General features: G+C 42.3%; 1 protein-coding gene across 3 annotated transcripts in view; it reads right to left on the bottom strand.

Moving 5' to 3' along the window:
• Positions 1-18,449, bottom strand: part of JAZF1 (JAZF zinc finger 1) — a 331,823-nt gene that overhangs the window by 251,762 nt on the left and 61,612 nt on the right. Inside the window, exon 1 of one of the 3 annotated variants that reach the window (XM_044946710.2) lies at positions 17,067-17,935. The exons of 1 other annotated variant lie outside the window; for it this stretch is intronic. In XM_044946710.2, the coding sequence (XP_044802645.2) occupies positions 17,067-17,208 (142 nt within the window). In that variant the 5' untranslated portion in view covers positions 17,209-17,935. Of the gene's footprint in view, positions 1-17,066; positions 17,936-18,449 lie in introns of those variants that run through there. One more of the 3 variants, XM_044946709.2, reaches the window with a different exon arrangement.

Raw genomic sequence — 18,449 nt, 5'->3', positions numbered from 1 at the left:
CCTTCTCAAACTACTGACTGTTCAGGTAGAACTTATGGAGACATAACTAATGAGACAAAACTTTGTGAAGGAGGAGGTTTCCAGCTTATGAACAGGAACGGGTGCCTTCAGAGGCATGGATGTGGGGTCTCAGACAGCACCTGATGCTAAGGATAGCCCTGCAAGTTTAATTTACTGTCCTGTTTTTCAGAGACAGCAGTGTAGAGGCCCATAAGCAGCATGACCCGTTTCTCAGGAAAGAGTTCACCTGAACTTAACACATCACAGAAGTGCCTTTCTTTTCTCATCACTCTACATGCAACACTAAAGGAGGATGAGGATGGTAAAGAAAACAGAGTCACAAGATCGCCAGCAATACGCACTCTTTTTAAAACCTCCTGTCAATATTCTGAACAGCAAAAGTCTGAAGGTTCTGAGAACAGCTAGACCAAGCTGGTGGAAAGTGATCGTAGGACCACTGTAAAGCAGCTTTGGTGCATCTGTGTGGAAACGCTGTGTTCTCTGTTGGGCTAAAAACCTTAAGCACCACTTATCTACTTTTGGATGAAGATAAGACTTTTACTTAATCTAACACTGATCTGGTGCTAGTAGTTAGAGATTATAGAATCTGAGCACCCAGAGCTTCCCTGGTGGCTCAGTGGTAGAGAACACACCCGCCAAGCAGGAGATGTGGGTTTGAGATCCTTGGATCGGGAAGATCCCCTGGAGGAGGAAACGGCAACCCACGCCAGTATTCTTGCCTGCGAAATCCCACCGACAGCAGAGCTTGGCGGGATACAGTCCACGGGGTCACAAAGAGTTGGACACGACTTAGTGACTGAACAATAACAAAGCTGAGCACCTAGAAGGAGAGTAACACTGAAGTGATCTGCATGAAGTGTGCGTTTTCAGTACTGCTTTAAAGCATGATGTTTAGTGACTTAATGAAGAGAGCTGTCAATTCCAATAGCTTTACAGGTAACAACAGGGGGCATCAATAATGAGTTCCCTTTTTATTCTCATTGTGCCACATTCATTTGGCAAATCCCACCACTATGATTTCAAACATAATTCATCTGATACACCTACTACTCTAGCTCGTCAACATTTTAACGACTGCTATGCGCTACATAAAAGCACTTCTCCGGCACAGATACCCAGCTGGATGCTATATACTATACAGTATTTACAGTATAACACATTATGTATGTGTTTATCCTGCCCTGAGAATACCTAACAAAACTAAGATGCACAAGACAGTTTGAAAAAGGAATTGCAAGAGGAACCGACAGTTAAAAGTTTAAGCCCGTTCGAGGTGTGTGTCTGGTGTACTTGAGAATCTGTTTGTTTTTCTTTAAAAAGCATATTTAACTAATGGGTTGAAATGTCACTTTTTTTTAAGCCTGAAGGCATTAATATGACTAAGGATTCTTTTAGATGTAAAACTTTGTTTTCATCAGAGTAAACCTCAAGCAAAAAAAGCCTAGTTCATCTACATGAAGCACAGATGAATAAATGGCACCTCATCAAACGTGTCTCAGTGACTGGGGTGAGGAGGGACCCAGCACGAGCTCTCACCCACAGCCCCGCACACCCAGAGCCCCCACGAAGGCACGCAGCAGAGGGGACAGTGTGGAGTCAAACACAAAAGCACAGCGAGACAGGAGCAGGGCAGTGGGGAATGCTGTGGGCCTGGCTGGGGCCGGACTGACAGGGTCTAAATCCACCCCAGCTCCAGTCCTGGCTGCACCATAACTATGAGCAGCTGTCCTTGTTTCCATCTCTCGGCGTCTCAACTGGGAACATGGACCTATTTCACAGGGTTGTTGGGAGAATAAAATGACATACTACAAATAAAATGCTTGGCAACAATGCCTGGCACACAGTAGGGCTGAATGCACACAGACTTTTCCCACTATTATCACTCCTATTTCTAGGTTAATTCCCATAGGTGATCCCTAGATTACTTATTACCATGATCTTGGCAAACTATACTATAGGCAGTCATGCACTGTTTTAAGACATAAAACAATATGGACACCATGATGGACACTCATTGTTCTTGGTACAAAAGGTTATGAAAAGGTTATATTATACAACTATTATATATTTAGTACAGAAGCTTTTGCAAAGACTATGTCCACATATATGGCTGGAAAAAAACTAGGACTATAACTACCAATCTGTGAGCATGGTCATCTCTGAGTAATGCAATTAATATTAATTATTTTACCTTTTTTTCCCCTTTGCTCCTCTGTTTTTCTAATTTTTTTTTTTAACAAAGAACACACATTCCATATTTATACCAAAAAATGAGAGACCAAAATTCTCAAACTAAACAACAAAAGCACAGGACAGTGCTGCCAAGACTGTGCAAGCGTGCAGACACGTGCCACCACCTCCGAGGCAAAAAGCATGCGAGGACATCAAAGAGCACACAAAGGTCAGGTGGGCCAGAGCATGCTCCCGGGGGAAGGAAAGTGGACTTGGCTTTGGGCCCTCACCCAGCTCTTCCCCAGTCATGGACCCTGGTGAGCCATCTATCGCGGCCTCAGCTTATGATCTACTGATAGACTCAGCTTTGACCAATCACAACAAGACAGGGAAGACCATTCCCTCCTACTGGAGAACTGAGATTTGGCTTGCAGCCCACGCCCATCCTAGCTCTCCTCCCAGCTCTGTCTCTGTCTCCTTTGCTGGTTCCTCTCCGTCTCTTAGCTGCTCATCATCCTAGGGCCCAGGGGTCAACCCTTAACCTGTGTTCCACTCTGTCCACTCTCACCAGTCTCTGACTTCAATACCACTGATGACCTAATGATTTCTAAATGTCTGCTGTACTGACCTCTCCCTTGAATTCCAGGCCTGAATAACAAAAACTACCCACTGGAGATAATTATCTGGAGGTCTGGCAGGCAGCTCAAAATTAACATGGCCCAAACTGAGAGTGCAACCTCCCTCCAGCCCTCAAAATATGCCCCACCCTCATTACAGCTGATGGCAACACAATCCTTCTTGTTCCTCAGGCCAAGAGCTCTGGAATCATCCTGGGCTTCTTTCTTTCCCTCATGCCCTAAATGCAAACCTCTAACCGTACCGCTAAAATACACCTAGAACCCTACCACTTCACACCACCTTCAAAGCTACCACTCTGGTCCAGGACTATCCTTTCAGTCCAGGATTATTGCAGGAGCCCCCTAATCAGTCTCTCTGCTCCCACCCATGCCCCCTGCAGTCTCTTCTGAGCACAGCAGCCAGACTGATACTATTAAAGTGTCAATCCATCATGTAGGATCTTCTGTACGACCTCTCAAGGTTCTCCATCTCCCAGAGATAAAACGTCCAACCCCTTGTGTTGGCCTGCGGGTGCACCATCACCCCCAACTCCCACTACCCTCTTCTTCCCTCCCGCCAGCCTTCTGTTGAACTACTGAACAATTTGACACTTAGATCAATATGTGGATGCTATTACTGTCATTACTATTATATTGAAGGTATGTCCCAAATCTTGCTAGAGATGGCCTGAATTAGTCATGCTTGAAGTATGATTCCCTACCTCCCTTGTAACTTAGCTGTTTTAGTACAAAAGTTGGTAATGGGAAATTCCCACAGCATTAGAATTCTGGAAAAGATAAGGTTCACAGATCCACTCAATGTCTAACCCTACAAATGATTATCTTAATCACATTTTGTCTTCCCTTGGAGAAGAACATGACAAGAGAGAAGGGGAGGTTAAACAATTAAGTGTGATCACTTAAGAGTCCAGAGAGCGCCTGATCTCCATTCATTGTGTATAAGAACCCTAATGATACAACCATGTCTCACCCAGGGTGGACTTCTGTGCACACTCTCAGTGTACAGAAACTTGGGTTGTGTTCAGTGATCTCCATGTGGAAACCAAGAGCATACAGAATACTCCATTAACTCCAGGAGATACAGAAAATAGTATGTTTTATGATGAAATATCCCAAATTACTTTCAGAGGCACCAAACAGGAATGACAAAGAGTTATATCCCTCTTTTCAACACAGATGCCTCACAGCCAGTAGAAAACTCAGTTGGAAGACAGATTTACTAACCTATATTCCATCTTGGCTAGAATGACTGTTCTCCTCTTTATGAGTTCCAAAGAAACCATAGCCCTTCAGAGGCCAATAACAGTAGATCTTACTTGCAAAAGTAACATTTACTTACTGCAGCTAAACTGCAGAGCATTGTGAATCCTGAGGAACAAGGTAATTAATCTAATTGAGCTGAACAGATAAGGGCTTTCAAGTGGATAAAACTGCATCCTGGGACACCTGAGCCCAGCAGCAGTGCCTGCTCCATTCAGGAAACTGGCAGAGGGGAGAGTAAGCCAGTCTTACCAAGCTCAGCCTTGAGTTTTCCAAGAGGATTCCCTCATCAGACCCTCCAGTGCCTTTGGAAAAAAAGCAACTTATAAAATTATATCCTATTAAAGACCTTAACATCAAAGTCAGAAAACTGACCAACTTAAGACTTAATCAGCTTAATTGTGAGGTTTTGCTTGTCAGCGGCATACCAAGCTTGTCTTGTTCCTTTCACATCATGACATTGAGGCTTCATTACCCAAGAAGTGGGAGGAAGGAGAATCAATCAGAAAGAACTACATGAGTTGCTACAGAGAAAAAGCTTTCACATTATTTGAGTGACTCACTCCTTGAGAGTATTGCAATTCATCCTGGTCAAACTTGGCTTCTTGTTCCTTCATTATTTGGCAAAACTAATACAGTTATGTAAAGTCTAAAAATAAAATAAAATTAAAAAAAAATAAAACAAACAACAACAGAATAATCCCAATTATTTAGCATCTGGACTCTTCCAGAAGTAACAACACAGTCCCAAGAAGGATCAGATGCAAGGGGAAACTGTTTTAAGGACGACACACAAGCACGTTCATGATTCATTCTGCCAAACCGAGCACACGTGGAGGTTTTCGGCAGGTATCAAGAATAATCTTCCCTGTGGATGGGGTCTAACACCTTACACTTCACTTCAGTGCATGACATCTTTATGTATTCTAGAGAAATGAGAGAAAAATAAATGAAACCATACTCAAGGATTACAAATACAGAAATTCCCTAGTACTGCTGACATGACATTTTTTTCTTTTAAAGTGCTCTTTTTTCTTTTTCACTTGCTCTTAACTCCACACTGGATCTGATATTTTCAGCACACACAAGTTAGAAAATCTGGAGTTAATGTTCCAACAGACAGTCCTACCATCAGCCCCTCACAGAGCCTTGCACCTGGCCTGGTGTGCATCAATGCCCCCATAATGGCATGTCATCATTTCAATAAATAGAACTCAAGTGTTCCAAGATAACACCGGATTCTTGGGAGACAGAGTTCTGACACATGTGAATATCTCATTATACATCCAGGCCTTCTGCCAAGCAGAAGGAAAAGAGGGATCACCTTCTAAACATAAATATTATAGGTCTCTCTTGCTCCAAGGAGCAAGTCCAGTATATTTGTTTCGTTCACCACATGGGTCATTTTCCCTCCACTGTAAAGAAGATTCAGCGAATTAAAGCTATGTTAGTTCAGCATGATGCCTGAGAATTTTATACAAAGCAGTGAGGCAAATCACTTATGGTTTTCATACCAAGCATACCTCCGACTGGCTCCATATAAATATCCCTTTCAGCTCAGAACTCCATACGTACCACTATGAAATACTGTACTCCATATGAGCAGAGACAAAATCCCACTGACTTAGGAAATACAGGTTCACAGGCTCACATGTTCATCTTCCACACAGGCCCCTTGATTTTGGGGCTAGCACAGGCCTGGGACTGGAGAAATTTGAGGGTTTACAGAACTTTCTCAGCTGCTGATGGGTTTCCAGTTTGAGAAAGTTATTTAAATTATATCCCAGTGGCTTTATCTCAGAAAAGAGGGAACAGAGGTGACTACAAATTTTAATTAAGCTTTAAGCAATTCCAAATGACTCAAACTACAAACATCAAATTAATCTGTCACCTAAATCTCCCAGTACTACAGGTGTGTTTTGTATTTGTCCCTAAAATATCAACCAACCCACATACCTCCCACAAGAGTAAGTTTCCAGTTCTTACTGAGTAAAGCATCTTGAGGCATTTCTCATCCTGTGCAGAATTCTACAGCCAGTCTCTTAAAACACTTCTGTATATTTAAAAACCAAGCCCATATCAGGCAAAGGGTAAGTCACAGAGCAACTAAGCCAAGTTGCCTGCAGAGAACAGAAGCAGGAGTCATGCTCATCCTTGTACGCTAGGTGACCTATAGTAAAGAAAAGAGCTTTGGAGGGCAAAGAATCTTCTTATACCTATGGTCACTGTGCTCTGCACACCACAGTGATGAAACCTCAGCTGGGGATGTGTTTCATGACATGCAGGATGAAACAGTCAGGGATACAGGCTCTAATGTTCCAACTGTCCTCTTAAACCAAAATTACACTGCAGCCATGAAAGTCAGAAACAACCACCACCCACAGCAGACCAGCAGAGATGAGAAAAGATACGAGATTAAGATAAAAGGTCATCAAGGTCTAAACCAAGGAGGAATAAAGGACATAGTGACCCCCACACGTTACAATATTATCAGAACAAAATGTCTTTCTAGAGTGGTTCAAAGCAAAGACTGCACGGTCACCATTCCCACTACTGGACACACACGTGTAACTAGTTTACTGTCAAAGAAGGCGTACAAAGCTCTTCTTTCCAGATCCTAAAATAGAACTAAGACGATTTCATAGGGGTAATTTATTAAACTAGCAGTGATCTTCATATTAAAACACAGGAGACATAAGACTAAAGGCTTTTTTCCATGACATCTCACCAGGCTAATCTCACTTTCCTTCACTAGACAAAGGCATGCTCTCTGGGGGGAGGGGTTAAATCAAGCCCTTCCCCCCAGGCTATAGGGGTTCACTTGGGCGGGATGAAGTGACTTCTTCAGAGAACAGGCTTTTTCAAGGCAGAGGGATAGTTAATTTGAGGATATGGCTCACTTGAACTAGTTCTTTACACCATCTCTACTGCATCCACTTACCCATTCAAAAAACATTCATCCAGCACCTACTCCTGCTTCTTCCTAGCAGAGAGAGCTGTATCCAAGTCCAATTAATTTCTTGATTGGATTAACTTTCCAAACTCTACACTCATGTTTACCTTACCAGCGATGCTAAATTCATTCAGTCCCCAAGGGCGCCAGCATCCTAGTTTCAAACGAGGAGCCTCTTCATGATGATCCTATAATTACACCTTGATGGCAAGAGGACCCCCACCCTTGGTTTCCGAGCTTCTCTCTCTAGAAATTCTAACCAGTTCCTGTTCTTTGTCTTCCCTCTTCCCTGCCAGTTCTATCCTTTCCCCAAACATTCACTTACTCAGTATCTCATCAATCTAATCATCCCATGATGAGGTGCCTTGATCTACAGGAGCTCATCCCTTCCCTTATTCAGGCAACTCCTACCTTTCCTACAGAATTCATGTGAAAATGATCTAAGCACCTTCTCTATGTGTAGCGATCACCTCCGCATGAAAAAGTGTCCACAGTGATAGCACTGACCACTTTGTAAAACACCTGCAATTACACCATCTCAATCAAGCCTCGCCAACACTGCGAAATAGTACTTAACTCCTTTTACACATAAGGAAACCAAATACTGAAGAAAGAAGCAGTCAAGACCCAAGAGATAGGCATCTGAGGCCTGGAATCTTAAAGGCCTAAGTGAATTTAAGAGTAGGATCTAGTAAGCAGTTGTCAGGAAAGAGCCTGGAACACACGAAGCTGCAAAGTTTCAATGACAGAGTATGCGAGGAACACCTGCATACCTCATATGTTCATCAGTTAAAGGGGAAACATCCATCTGGTTTTTGAAAAGTTAGAATCTTAAAAGCAGCATGATCAAGAAGGGGAAAAATTGACTACAAAGATTATCAAGTTAAAAAAAAAAGAGAGCAAGGATTCCAGGATTCTCAGACAAAGAAAGTGAGCTTTTGTCAACAAGATGAGAAAGGGACTTGTCTTCTGCCCAATGTCCCAAAAGATTAAGATATGGTGACGTGCCCACATGCCAACCACACAGGTGTCCAAACTCTCAGTTATCTGGACTCACCCTCTCACCCACGAGCCTCACCTGGCAGGATCTTTCCATTCCACCCAAAAGGTTTCTCCTTGTTAGGAGAACAGGAGAAAACACAATCCGTAGAAAAAAATTTTTAAAGAATAGTGTGGGAAATTTGCTTATGATCTACTTGACAAGATGGACCAATGCTCTGATTCTCTTGTCTATAGCTTCCTGAAAGACCCTCTCCACCCTACCCTGCCCTCCCTGCAGTGGACAACTACATCTGATTAAAAAGTAGGGAACTGATGGTCAACCCCAGCCTAGTTTCTGTTAGATAACAATCTATATCAAAGTATTAATAGGCAAAGGGATATTATGCTATTTTTCTATTTAGATAAAAAATTGTTTTTACTACCTGACTACTGGAGCTATTTCTCTTTAAGGTTTCACTGTGTCAGAATTTTACTTGTTTGTTTCTTCATTTGTCTGTTTATTCATTCATTAAGCTTTTCACTGAAGTAGAATGTGCCACACAGGATTATCTTACATGCAGTATAGGTTTTGTGATACAACATCAAACTAAGCCTTTAGAAAACATCATTGCTTCCTAACAGGTAACAACTATACATCTTTGAGTCACAGTACTTCTTGGAAGAGGTTCCTCATTAGTAAATGAGGGATAATGGTTAAGTGGTTTTCCAAAAGCCAGAACAAATGATGAACCTGAAAGTGCGTTGTAAGTGTTACAGTGTGGATCAGAAATGTATACCTATGGCTGATGCATGCTGAGGTGTGACAGAAAACAACAAAATGCTGTAAAGCAATTATCCTTCGATAAACAAAATAAATTAAAAAGAAGAAAATAAGTGTATTTACCTTTAGGAAACTTCCCAGGAGCATGTTGTGTGAATGTACATGTGTGTTATCAGCAGCTGTGGCAGGAATGGCTTTGTGTCCTCCAAGGAGTATCACCATTACCCAGGTACAATTCCCTCTCTGCAAGCATCCAAGTTCCAGGTAGAAACAAAATCTGGGGACAGGTGCCTAGACACCTGATCCCAAATAGTATGGATAGTATGTTGCTGCCATGCCAACATCTAATTTTCTATCATTCCAACTCTAGGTCTCTTTTTTCACTTTGCCCTTGCTCCAAGAGCTTCAATAGTAAAGATAACTGAAATATCCCCAACCCCATGATTTTGGGATCAGGGCGGGGGTATATCATCAACTCTACCTTCCTGGTGACCAAAAAGTAGCTGAGAGTCCCTTAAAACAAGGAAAGAACTTTCTGAAAGTTGGAAGGCCCTAGTGGCCTCCAATCTGGGAACTGAAAGGAGCCCGAAGTGAAGGAGAAGTCACATAACAACCAAAGGCAGTTTTATTAGCCTCATTCAATGAAGCAAAATGTGGACCAAAAAACTCATTATTCAAACCAGATGCTGATTTTGTAACATTCACTTCAATGATGAACTGTTTCAATTTTCTTTTATTTCAAATATGTAATATAAAGCAGGCAAATCACTACACTAATAAAGGCACACTGGAAATTTATAAAGTCAGTTGAAAAAGAACTGAATGTAGGAAACCTGCTTTCAAAAGTTCATTGCCAAGAGCATTTTCTTTTTTAGTCATGTGACAAAAGAACTGCAATAATGGGTCTAAGAGAAGATCAATTATGGGCAGCAATGAAATTATCCTTTAATGATGATTAGCCCCAAATCTTGATTGCTGCCAGTTCAAATTCTTTGGTCACGAGGCACACAAAGCACTGTGTTCCTCCATCTCAAACAACAATGAAGAATGGGCCCTCAAGCTGAAGAGTCACATAAGACAAGAAGGCAGAGGAGGCCGACCACACAGACCCCAAGTGTCTAAGAGAAAGCAAAGTGTTCACACAATGTTTACTAAGCACAACAGTTACTTTTAAAAAAGGTCTGATGATGTGCCTCTTAAAAAGGATGATCTCTGTCTCTTGTCTGAAGAATGAAAAGGAAAACAGATTTCAACTCCAAAAAAACAGGGAGCAACTCTGGCGAGAGATGCAGCTGAGTGGGTCCTAGGAGAATGTGGGAGCAGACCGTGCGGAGCCCAGAAAGGAGGCTTTGGCCTCGGGATGCGACCCCAGGGGGAAAGGAGGACAATACTCAGAGTCAGGGCTACTCAGAGTCGACAGACCACAGCTGTGCAGTTTCCAGGTTCTCACAGTCAGGCTCAGTGAACTGCTGCTACCCTGCAAACGATGCAGTCTAACCACCAGGGGCCACTTCCACTGCTTTCTGGAGATATAGCTAGAGCATTTTAGAGATGGAAAAGATCAACACGTTCATTTCACAAATGAGGAGACTCAGGACCGAGGAGGTAGAATGAATTCTCATGAGACTGACTAATGGTAAAGCCAGTTCTCCAACCGCATGTCGTGACCCTTAGCCCCCTGTTCTGCCTTCTGATGATGGGGAGGCTCTGAGGAGCAGTTTCTAAGGACTGCTATTGTCCAGCAATCACTGTGGTCCATCACAACTAGGATAGGACACACTCCTCTTCTACCCTGGGTGTGCTCATTTGGTGATTCAACACCAGACAGCTGCAATGGAAAATCTACATCCCCACTGGAGCCAGAAATCCAATTTACCAAAGCCTACCATGGGCCAGGTGCCATATTAGGACCAGGGTTCACTCTCTTTACAATACTCACAATCCAGGAGGTGTTTATAACCTCATTTTACTGAAAAATGAGGCTTAGAGAGGTGATGTAACTTGCTTATGCTCACAGCGCTAGGTAAGCGGCAATCCTGGCTTCAGACCAGTTTCTCTAGCCCCTTAAAAACACTGTACTTCCTACAACACCACCAGTCACCCAAGTTTTGCAAAAGGAAGTAGTCCCATTCAACTGATCATGACGGCGACACAAGCAGCTCAGCCTAGTGAAAATGTCTGAATTTTTTTATACAAGAAACAAATGGGTCCTGAACAAAGGTAGGAAAACTTCTAAAATCTGGGTGTAAACATGAGCCTTTTGGTTACTTAGCTAAAGAGAGAAGTTTCCTGCAAAATTCCAATTTGTTTTCATCCTAAAATCTTCATTGCACAGATCCTAGATATTCTGTTTATTCTTCTTATTTTCTCTTTCAAGCAGAAGCTTAAGATCCCACAGCAGAAGAGAAGGGACAATAGGAATCTTAAAAAGTAGCAAAGACAGTCACCAAAGAGCCAATTGACAAGACCACAGGATAAGAGAACTTCGTTATTATTTCAGTTCCCACCTTCCTGTGGCCAGCCAGCCTCCACCCACGCTTCCACCTTCCGGCAACCACCTGCCACCTTCACCTTCTGCAAGCATGGGCACTTGGCCAGCCAGGAGATTTCTGCTCTCTGACTGAACAAACATCTCCTATCTTCCAGTCTGAACACAACCCTGAAACAAGGACTCATGGTAGGTGTGGTGCTACGGTAGTTTACAGTCTTCTGCCTGTAGGGAGGCTGGCCTGTTTAAAGCAAGAACATTCCAAAGAGGGCTATTTTTTTTTTTTTTAATTGGAGTATAGTTGACTTACAAAGTTGTGTTAGTTTCAGGTATACAGCAAAGTGATTCAGTTATACCTATGTGTAACTGAATAATCCCTCTTTCCCCTTTGATAACTATAAGACTGTTTTCTATGCCAAAAAGGTCTATTTTCAAGCAAGGGAAGACCTGCTAGGTTTAAATCTGATTTCCTCAATACACAGACCAGACAAATAGGAGTGTCAGCCAGGTAAGTGGGCATGGTGTGCTCTCAACAAAACATAACCAAATTCATTGTCCTAGTGACTTTTTGGAGTTTATTTACTGGCAGTTTCAGGTTCTGGAAATACAAAAAGGATGGGTTCTGCCTTCCAGGAGCTAATAGTGTGGTGAGGCTAACAATAGCTTTGAAAGGATGAATAGTGAAATCAGATGATGAGCGTGAGAACAGAAAGGTATGCCAAACACTGTAAGGAAATACAACAGAAGAACCAGGGAAGCATCATCAAAATGAGGCCACATGAATTGGGTTTCTAAGATGAGTGAGTGAGTACTCCGTCATGTCCAGCTTTTTACAACCCCATGGATTGTAGCCTGCCAGGCTCCTCTGTCCATGGGATTCTCCAGGCAAGAATACAGGAGTGGGTTGCCTTTTCCTACTGCAGGGGATCTTCCAGACCCAGGGACTGAACCCACATCTCTCCTGCGGCCCCTACATTGGCTGCTGCTGCTAAGTCGCTTCAGTCGTGTCCGACTCTGTGCGACCCCATAGACGGCAGCCCGCCAGGCTCCCCCGTCCCTGGGATTCTCTAGGCAAGAATACTGGAGTGGGTTGCCATTTCCTTCTCCAATACATGAAAGTGAAAAGTCAAAGTGAAGTCTCTCAGTCGTGTCTGATTCTTAGGGACCCCATGGACTGCAGGCTCCTCCGTCCATGGGATTTTCCAGGCAATATTAATGGAGTGGGGTGCAGGTCAATTTAATAACAATATCTTGAAGAGCTTTCCACATCACTGCCTAAAAAGTTTCCATGTTCTCTTTAAATGCTATACAATATTCAATTGTATGGATGATTCAGTTTATTTCACCAGTCTCCTACTAATGGATATTTGAATTGTTTCCAATCTTTTCTATTACAAACAATGATCTAATGAAAAACCTGCCTTTATAGGCATTCAGAGGTACCTGCAGGGAAAAAGTACCAGAGCCAGATCACTGGGTCAAAGGGTAACTGCATTTTTAATCTAGATACAGCCAAATTGGCCTTCATAAGGGTTGTGCAATTGCTGTACTCTTTTGTACTCATGAGAAGCACAGTGACATTTTTTCCATATCTGATCAACAATGTATGTATGATTATCACACTTCAGAATTTTCGCCAATCCTATTAAGTAAAAAGTGCTACGTAATTTAAATTTGCATTTCTCTTACTATGTCTGAGTCTGAAGATCTTTTATTCGGTTTAAAGACAATTTCTTGTTCTGTGAATAATCTGTGTTCTTTGCATATTTTTCTATTGGTTTGCCAGTCATTTTCTTATTCATTTATAGAAGTTCTCTAGATAGAGATTAGCCCTTGACCACTGTAAACTTCTTCCCTCAACTGTTACTTATCTTTTGAATTTGATTATTGTTTTTTTTTTAACCAGGTAAAATTTTTAAATCTGAATTTAGTCAAATTTATCAATCTTTTTCGTTTATGGTTTCTGAATTTTGAGTCATAGTTTATTTAAGAGGTTTAACTATTTACTTCCAAGTTAAAAGGAATTTACACATATTTCTTCCAGTCCTTTTACTTTAAGCAGATATGTATATTCATTTTTTTGAAATCCTAGTTAAAAATATCATTTCTCCACTTTTTCCAAATGAAGTAGACCATTTTAAGAATGACTTCCTGATTTCTCCCTTCTTTCTTTTCATAATTCTTTTGCCTATCACACTGATCATCATATAAACTGAACTGTTAAGATGGAATTTATTTGAATGGTATGAGACATAGAACCAAGTTCATCTTTCTTTGGATAGCTACTGAGAAATGAAATATTTCCTGCCGTATCAACAAACAAGGATGTCACAGTCATCGGCGATTGCAGCCTTCCAATGTGGGCTGGTGAGCCCTAAGGGCACTTGGGAAGGAGAAGAATACCGGTCATCAGACCGCAGCCATCCCCTGTGGTGAGCCTCAAGGAAGTTCAGGATTGGAAAAACACAGGATAGCTGAGGATAGCCCAGGATAGCTGAGATGCCTATGAAAGGGATGATTTCAGTGAGCCCAGACGCTTGCATCTTCCCATACATAGAAAAGTGCTGAATTCCTTAACTTGGGATATCTGGTTTTCCTTAATTAACAACAATCTTTTGGCTTTCAGCCTAACCTACCCTTTGTTGCAGAACTTCTATATAACCTGGCTCCTCTCCTCACCTCCTTGGAGCAGTTTTCACAAGGTTACTTGACCTGCTGTCTGCCAGGTTTGAAGTCCTAAAAATTCCCACTGAATAAAACGTAACTCTCAAGAATCTGCCTGCATGCAGGAGACCCGGGTTCGATCCCTGGGTTGGGAAGATCCCCTGGAGAAAGGCATGGCAACTCACTCCAGTATTCTTGCCTAAAGAATCCCATGGACAAAGGAGCCTGGCAGGCTACAGTCTATGGGGTCACAAAGAGTTGGATAATACTTGACTCAACTTTTAGGTTGTGAATATTTTTCAAGTTAACACTACCTACTTGGTCCAAGACCATATACTAAAAATGTCATCGTTACCCCCATTGGCAATGTAATTTTAAAATACTTTTGTATTTGTATAGGTAGCAGTCTGGATTTTTTATAAACTCATGTTTCTTATTTTCTAGACATTACAGAGGTAAATACAAGTTATGCTCCTCAATTATTTATGGGAACCGCCAAATTTTGTTAAACTGCATTCATACAGCAGGATCTTTTCTCCCACATCATCAATACCTTTTCAGTGGATTCTTGACTTGAAGAGATAATTTTTCAGACTTCAAGCCCAGGAGACCAGTATCTCAAGTAACCCCAAGAGAACTGTTCTGAGGAGGTGAGAGGAGGAGCCAGGTTATATAGAAGTTTTGCAACAAAGAGCAGGTAGTCTGAACATCAAAAGATTATTGTTAATTAAGAAAGACCAAAAAAAAATTAAAAAAAAAAAGAAAGACCAGATATCCCAAGTTAAGGAATTTAGCAGTTTTCAATGTATGGGAAGATGTAAGAGTCTGGGCTCACTGAAATCACTCCTCTCATATGCATCTCACCTATCCTGGTCCAACATCCTGTATTTTTTCACATCCTGAGCTCCCATGGAGCTCACCACAGGGAGTGGCTGCAGTGTTGGGAGCTGTTAGATCATAGGTAGCCTTCTTCCTGAGTGCCTTAGGACTCAGGAACTCATATTAGAGGGCTGCGACCACAGATGACTGTGATATCCTTGTTTACTGCTATAGCAGGAAATACTCCATTTCTCAACAGTCTGAAATCATGTCACTGATTATTTCATTCATTTACTTAATATTTGCTGAGTACCCACAGGGTGCCAGGCACTATTCTAGGAATTTGGGACACAGCAATAAACAAGATTAAAAAAATATCCCTGCTCAATTTTGTCCTAGCCTGTTTTCTCCCTGCCCTTTACTGTACTTGTCCCCAGGACAGCTGTAAACATTACCTATAAATATTTATACAAGTTATATGCTGATATATATTCAATGAAATCTAACAAGTTAAGTCTGAGATCAGGAGTGAACAAGACAGATGATTTTCCATGTGTCCCTCTCTGGCCTTCCCTGACCTTCCTACTCCAAAGGCCTTCTCCTTTCCTCGCCCTCTAAACCCTACCCATCCTGAAAAACACACTCTGTACCTTCAAACTCCATAAAGACTCCCCTGAGCACCCCAGCTGGTGGCAGGGGCCATCAGCTCCTTTCTGTCTTGCAACATCATTGACCATAAGTGTGAAAGTACTTATGATTTTTTATGCTGTTTTGTTTTGCTTTTCTGAGTTTAATGAAACTCCCAAATGGGGCAGAGGTCTCTGAGGACCACATGCACCTTTCCTAGCAGAATTCTGCAATCATACAACATGACAACGAAGGGAACACTCTGACTTCCAGTTCACCAACCCATCTTGCTGCTTGAGGAACCTGAGGCAGAGAGGTTAAGTCACAGTATCAAGTGCTATAAAAAAATGAATAAATATGAATGGCAGACTGGCAGGCATCCTGCCCTTTGTTCCACAGGGAGAAGATGATGTCTGAACTGATAGCTGCAAGCAGTTCTTTCCCCCTGGAATCCAGGCATCTGTTTCCAAGATGTCTGACAATTTGCTGAGAGCCACTGCTAACCCAGAAAAGCTACCCCAACTGATGGATTTGCCCCATTCTGCACTGTTGCCCTCTTTCCAATTCCTTACTGCCTGAGGACTGCTGGAGACCTCAATGACGCTAAACAACTAAACTCTAAGGCATAGATTTTCCAGATGCCAGACTGCTCACCCCTCACTGTGCCCCCGCACCAATGAAATCCAGGGCTTCCCTATCTTGCCGTGTCAAGGCTACACTCTCTGCTCTGCCAGGGAGCTGCCCCTGCAGGAAGCCCAACTGTGGTCTGAAGGAGGTGGCTGGTTACTAGCAGGAATACCCAGGCACAGGTAAAATGGAAACAGTTTAAAACATCTACAAGTTCAAAATAAGAACCCTGGAATAAGTATTATTTGGAACACACTGGTAGAGTCCAGACAAACCCAGTCTCATGGGTTTGTCATCTACAAACCCATGAGATGTAACATGATTTACAAATGCCAGGATCTTTGTCATAAGTTCTATGTCTGCTTCCTCATTATTCATAAGGAAACTCAAGGTAGGGGGCGGAACACATGATGTTTTCATCCTACTCCTTGTGCCTACTGAAATGGCAATGGGTTCTCAGTAATATCTCCTGAATCTCCTCAAAGTAAAACACCAGTTAATTCATCGCTTGAGCTGAAAAAAGTCAAATTTAACAGAAGCACAGTCACACACATGTGGCTAGTGTAGATAAGAGCATCTCCTGTTTGTACATTTCTCTGTGGTGCCCTGAAGAACTGATAGTCTTAACTGGCCACAGATTATAAAGCACATGTTCATCAAATTAGACTGGAGGTAATTGCCCTTCAGATGTTATTTTAGACAGCTGGTCCATTATTCACAAGTAAATCTGTGCCCTCAATTTATAACAATCCTTCGACGTCGTGGTCTTTTGGTATAACTGAATCCCATTATCTTGGAAGCCATCAATAGTTCTCAGGCCACTTCTGAGGACTGTGAAGTGGCAATAATCACATGGGAAAAAAAATCCTGGTTTTCAAAATCAAAGAATACTCCTTACATTTATGAAAACCTTTGAAACAGATTTCCTACCTAACAGCAGCTAGCAAGTGGCCTTGTTTATGTCTATTTAAGTAAATGAATTATTAAAAGCAGGAAAAAAAACATTCTAAGCTCCAATTTTAAATCTTCTTTTACCTGATTTTAGTTTCTTTGGGGAAAGAAACAAAAGATTCATGCCTGAGCCAAAACCAAACGACGTATGAGTTCTTCTGTCAGCGGTACAGGTGCCAGTCTCCTCTGATGTGCTCCCAACATTCTGCTCCAGTTTCTCTCCCATCCCTCCCTGCAGGCAGGACCTCTTCCACCCGGTCTGGACTCTAACTATGTCTGGAACATGCTCTGCAGCTCAGCTTCTGTGACTATCTGAACCTTACTCCCAAGAACTGGGCCACTGTGACCTAGGTCAGCCTAACAGTTAACTGCTGACCCAGACCATGGGCTCCAGTTCTGTCTAGTCTCTCCTTCCTGGAGCTGGGATTGGTTCAGGCAACTAGGGTGAGACTGGGCCAGCAAGCAGAATTTAAGGGGCCATTCCAGAACTGCAGAGGAGGAGGAAATAGGTGGGGGACAGCTGGCCTGAGATGTCAATGCAGCCTGCCTTCCATTAGCCCACTGGACCTGAACAGATGGATCAGTAAACTATTATTACTTCTAAGGTCAGGTCTACGCTGGAGCACCACCCACTAATGCCACCCATTCAGTAACTGCACACATTTGTTCATTAGTTTGTTCATTTGTTCATTCATTCATTCTCTATTTAAATGAGCCTCGGCATAGTACGGTTAGGCAGACACATGTCAATATGGCAAATCTACTACACTCCCAGTTAGCTTGAACACACTCACGTATGAACTTCCACTAACTGGAACAACAGGATTCTTTCATAAAAGGATACTTCAGCCATAACAAAAACACCAAGTTATGACATTCTATCTAAAATTGCTTCTCCCCTTTCTCTATTAGAAGAAATCAGTTATATTTATACTTAAAAATGTCCAGTCAAGGCTACGGTTTTTCCAGTAGTCATGTATGGATGTGAGAGTTGGACTATAAAGAAAGCTGAGTGCCGAAGAATTAATGCTTTTGAACTACGGTGCCGGAGAAGACTCTTGAGAGCCCCTTGGACTGCAAGGAGATCCAACCAGTCCCTCCTAAAGGAAATCAGTCCTGAATATTCATTGGAAGGACTGATGCTGAAGCTGAAACTCCAATACTTTGACAACCTGATGCGAAGAGTTGACTCATTTGAAAAGACCCTCATGCTGGGAAAGATTGAAGGTGGGAGGAGAAGGGGACAACAGAGGATGAGATGGTTGGATGGCATCACCGAATCAATAGACATGAGTTTGAGTAAACTCTGGGAGTTGGTGATGGACAGGGAGGCCTGGAGTGCTGCAGTCCATAGGGTTGCAAAGAGTCAGACATGACTGAGCGACTGAACTGAAAAATCCAGATGTCACTTCTCTAGGAAGTCTTTTCCAACTTCCCCAGTTTTCCTAGAAGGCTTTCTAGCTGTAT

The sequence above is a fragment of the Bubalus bubalis genome, chromosome 8 (assembly GCF_019923935.1).
Source record: "Bubalus bubalis isolate 160015118507 breed Murrah chromosome 8, NDDB_SH_1, whole genome shotgun sequence".
In the NCBI taxonomy this organism is placed as follows: domain Eukaryota; kingdom Metazoa; phylum Chordata; class Mammalia; order Artiodactyla; family Bovidae; genus Bubalus; species Bubalus bubalis.
This window is presented reverse-complemented; position numbering and strand designations above follow the sequence as displayed.